The sequence below is a fragment of the Megalobrama amblycephala genome, linkage group LG1 (assembly GCF_018812025.1).
Source record: "Megalobrama amblycephala isolate DHTTF-2021 linkage group LG1, ASM1881202v1, whole genome shotgun sequence".
NCBI classification, from domain to species: domain Eukaryota; kingdom Metazoa; phylum Chordata; class Actinopteri; order Cypriniformes; family Xenocyprididae; genus Megalobrama; species Megalobrama amblycephala.
In genome coordinates this window covers 17647759-17652785 of record NC_063044.1, presented here as the reverse complement: position 1 = coordinate 17652785, position 5027 = coordinate 17647759, and the positions used below count along the sequence as shown (strand labels likewise).

Below are 5027 nucleotides of genomic sequence, written 5' to 3'. Positions count from 1 at the left end.
CCCCTCCTGTTCAACCTATATATGCTACCACTGAGCCAAATAATGAGAAAGAACCAAATTGCATATCACAGCTATGCAGATGACACCCAGATTTACCTTGCGTTATCACCTAACGACTACAGCCCCATTGACTCCCTGTACCAATGCATTGATGAAATTAAAAATTGGATGTGCCAAAACTTCCTTCAGTTAAACAAAGACAAAACTGAAGTCATTGCGTTTGGAAACAAAGATGAAGTTCTCAAAGTGAACACATATCTTCATGCAAGGGGTCAAGCAACTAAAAATCAAGTCAGGAATCTTGGTGTGATTCTGGAGTCAGACCTGAGTTTCAGTAGCCATGTAAACACAATAACTAAATCAGCATATTATCATCTCAAAAATATTGCAAGAATTAGATGCTTTGTCTCCAGTCAAGACTTAGAGAAACTTGTTCATGCTTTCATCACCAGCCGGGTGGATTATTGTAATGGGCTCCTCACTGGTCTTCCCAAAAAGACCATAAGACAACTGCAGCTCGTACAGAACGCTGCTGCCAGGATACTGAGCAGAACCAGAAAATATGAAAACATCACACCAGTCCTCAGGTCCTTGCACTGGCTTCCAGTTGCATTTAGAATTGATTTTAAAGTACTGTTACTTGTTTATAAATTACTCAATGGCCTAGGACCCCAATACATTACGGATATGCTCACAGAATATAAACCTAACAGATCACTCAGATCATCAGGATCATGTCACTTAGAATGTCACTCTTTATTCTTTTAATAACTTTTCCTGTTTTTATTTCATTTTAATGTATTTTATCTTGTTATGTCTTTTATATATTTTTAATGCATTTTAAATATTGCTGTCTGTTTGAAAAAGTTGGGAGAATTAGGAAGAAAGCATTTGTGATTAGGTTAAAATTTGGTAAATTTGGACAAACCATGGGGAAATTTGAGCTGTGATGGATGATTAAGATATCTCTGGATTACAGTCAGGACACTTTCCAAAGGGGAAATTTGAACTGTGTTGCATAGATAAGATATCTCCGGAAGGGGGATTAGGGCTGTGTGGCGCAGTTTGAGGTGTCTTGGCAAAAGAGGAGATTGAAACTTTGTTTATCAGTTTGAAGTGCCTTAACAGGTCGCTAGAGAGTGGTCCTGTCGTGTGAGGTTTAGATCCACTCTGACGGACAACAACAACAACACAAAACTCCCTAAGACTTCCTAGCTCTTCCATCCAGATAGCAAAATTATCTGTTTTACTGTTATTCCTTATGTTTTATCTTTATTAGTCTTCCTTATGTAAAGCACTTTGAATTACCATTGTGTATGAAATGTGCTATACAAATAAAATTGCCTTGCCTTGCCTTGCATGTGATCAGTGTGGTACTTAAAACAATACTTAAAGTTTCACATGAGAATTCATACAGGAGAGAAGCCGTTCACGTGTGATCAGTGCGGGAAGAGCTTCACACAATCATCACAGCTTAAGAACCACATGAGGATCCACACGGGAAAGAAGCCATTCACATGTGATCAGTGTGGAAGGTGTTTCTCACAATCATCAAGCCTTAAAATTCACAATAGCATCCACACTGGAGAGAAGCCATTCACATGTGATCAATGCAGAAAAACATTTATTACAGCATCCGCCCTAAAGAAACACATGAAAGTTCATACAAAGGAGAAGCCATATTCATGTTTTGTATGTGGAAAGAGTTTTTCAACGTTGTCTTATTTACGTGCACATCAGAAAATTCATACTGGTGTGAGAGATCATGTGTGCTCTGACTGTGGGAAGACTTTTGTTTTTATGAGTGATTTAAAAGAACACCAGAGAATTCACACTGGAGAAAAACCTTACAAGTGTTCATACTGTGACAAGAGATTCAGACAGTCATCAACTCTGAAAACACATGAGCGCATCCACACCAAAGAGAAGCCCTGTAGAACGAGTCAGAACGAGTCAGGTGAAGCCAGGGCTCGACATTAATTTTTGTCCGGGGCAAGTGAAAGATGATTTAACTTGTCAGACTGGACAAGTAGCCTGATTTAAAATGTCAGCAAAAAAAAATAACTAGGAAATCACCAAAACTCAAGAATGGCTCTGGTTTTATTACATTTAGGCCTGGTTTCACAGACAGGGCTTAGCCTAAGCCAGAATTAGGCCTTAGTTCAATTGGGATATTTAAGTAGCTTTTATAAACGTACGCTAGAAAAAACATTACTGGTGTGCATCTTGAGACAAAACAATGGCTCTGATATATATTAGTAATATGTCAGTCAAAGTTATTTTCAGTTAAAACAGCTCAAAGATGCATTTTAGTGTAGGATTAGCTTATACCTTGTCTGTGAAACTGGGGGTTAGTGTAAGTGGTGATTTGGATAATAAAATAATGTACCTATGATGGTAACAAAGTTATTATCGTTAGGGGCTTGTTCTGGGTTTGAACAACATTAGCTAGGAGAAAGTCCCTTTTTATTATCAAAGATAGTCTTTTCTGGCATCTTTTTTTATCTATTAAATATTTGTGTTAACATTTTACATCACTGGAGAGAGTTTCAGTGGTTTTTAAATTTTAAGTGCATTTTGTTTCTTTAACCTGAAGGTGTGATCTGACCTGTTTAACGACTAAAGTTGATTATAAATGGGTGTTTTTGTCAATTTTTCATTTTGATTATCGATGGGTCTCAAAAAATGAGTACTCGTGGAGAATGAATTTAAGACTTGTGAAAATCATTTTGATAAAAATATTACATCATAACATGAACATATGACGGGATAAAAATTCTAGATTGCAATACATCAATGTTGTCGAAGAAGAAACATCTAAAAGGAATGGCTGCATGAGGTAAAGCTGAAGAGTAAATACACTTCAGTAGACTGAAGCCAGTTCTATGACACGTGCTATGAGATTAATTAAAGTTTCTTAGATGCACAACATAACTTCTCTCTGCACAAAAGGATGCAAATGAAGTATTCAGAGAGTGCAACACTTGTTGTGGATGTGCTCTTCCTATGACAGCGTGCTGAAACACAGGAAAGTAAAGCAAAAACTTTCACAAAATCCTACTGTATTCTCGATGTATACCTATTGTTGGAAAAAAAAATTAGAAATGCTGTTCCTTTAATAATATCAATGTTTTTGAAAAATAAACCCCTAAAAGCAAGACCATCTCAAAAAAATAAAATAAAGTCATTGGTCATCACTGCATTTGAGCTGTAAGGCAAGATTATTTTTAGCACATTTAATCTAAAGAGCTTTACATGAATATGAAACAATTACATAAGAACAAAAATGGAATGCATAAGAAATATAATAAATAACAGAGAATACCCCTATCTGGATGAAATTGCTTTTGTACAGTAACTTTGCATGGGAATAGCCAGAAATTTTCAGCCCTGGATCACTGGCTTCACCACCTATCTGTGTCTAAATAATATTTAGGATGTCTCCAACAGATCCGATTTTTTCAAAGTACACCTGGCTGCAGGTGTTGCCCCACCCACAATGCTTCTCATTGGTTAGTGGCAAAGTAATGACTTCGACACCACTGGAAACAGGAAATGTGTTTGAAAGCTACATGTTAGTAATACATAATTGTATATAAAACTGTACACTTTCTTCCTTTAATACTTAATTTCCTTTAATCATTACACTTTCCTTCTTTACTGGCACATGAAACAGCAGTCTGGGTCCTCTATGCTGTCGTAGAATTCTCTCAGGCAACCACGCTTCCCGTTAACCTAAAAACCTGAGCAGGATTTGGAAACGGTTTTACATATTTTAACCTCTTTAATTTCAAAAGGCACCAGCAATTCAGCTTTGGCGGTTTCACTTCATTTTCCCCAGTTAGCCAAAAACACACAAAACAGAACTCTTTTGTACGCACATCTAAGATCATGTAACGAATGTAGCGGTTCGTACAGTTATTAATCAATTTATGGATGAAATATGAATATAATAATTCATAAGGTTATGAATAAATTATGATTCATATATCGACCCAACGGGGAATTAAACATATATTGTGAATCAATTACAACGAATTATAATCAATTACGTATATGATTAGTTCTGGTTTAGTAATTATTTAGAGAAACTGTTCGTTTGTCCAGCAAACTAAGTCCCTCACAGAATATTATAAACAGAGTTATTTTCTGGCCATGAAAATAACTAAAGCATAAAGCGATCGAAAAACGTTAAAGTGACTTGGTTTTCAGCTGAAAGAACAAACAGAACAATCGAGCGTGAATAACGTTTTAATAAATGCAAACTACGAATACAGAGGTTATACATCTAAATATATATACAAGAATACACACCTATGTACAAGAGTGGAAGTAGAGAAGGAAAGAGAGAAGGCAAGTAGCAAACTCACAACCAGTCCTAGGCCAGCATGGAAATCAGTTTCATCATCTAAGATTGAGAAACGGCAGTATACTTGCATTGGTTGCGTGTGTCGAATTTCAGGTTAGCGCTGGTGCAGTTCGTTGGCTTCCTCCATTCCGCGGGAAGGTTCGAACTGAGGACTTGAGAGTGAGTTTCGCTGGAAGATGGCGGTCCCGAAGCTGAGCGCGATGGCAGCGCGTGGTCACCGGAGATGTCCGGGAAAAACGTGCACGAGAGGCTCGTGAGACAATCGGGGAGAGCCGGGGGAGAGAAACGGAATTGTGCGTCTTTGCTTTTATGACAGATAAGCCGACACACCTCCTTGAGGTGGGGTAGCCAATAACATGGGTGCAAAGTTGGCGGGAAAGCTTTTCCTTTGCTTGGCCTCACGACTTAATCTGCATGATTTATGACTATCAGTTCAGATCTCCAAATGGAGTGTGTTCTTCACAGTATCATTAAACACATAGAAAAATGCATTTGTCAGCAGTGTGACATATCTCAGTAAATAGCTCGTGTCCGGAGCTTTACGGAGAGACCAAACTCGACAGATCATAAAGGCATAGACAAGAAGTTATGGTTTACAGACAGAATTCCACTATTAAAATGCACACTAGCACAAATACACTCATTTAAACACTAGGAA

General features: G+C 37.6%; 1 protein-coding gene across 1 annotated transcript; it reads left to right on the top strand.

The window, feature by feature from the left end:
• Positions 1–1389: 1389 nt before the first annotated feature.
• Positions 1390–1980, top strand: LOC125250053 (zinc finger protein 239-like). The gene has a single exon (XM_048162745.1). The coding sequence runs from the start codon at positions 1402–1404 to the stop codon at positions 1978–1980; it is 579 nt and encodes a 192-aa protein (XP_048018702.1). The 5' UTR covers positions 1390–1401.
• The last annotated feature ends 3047 nt before the right edge of the window (positions 1981–5027 follow it).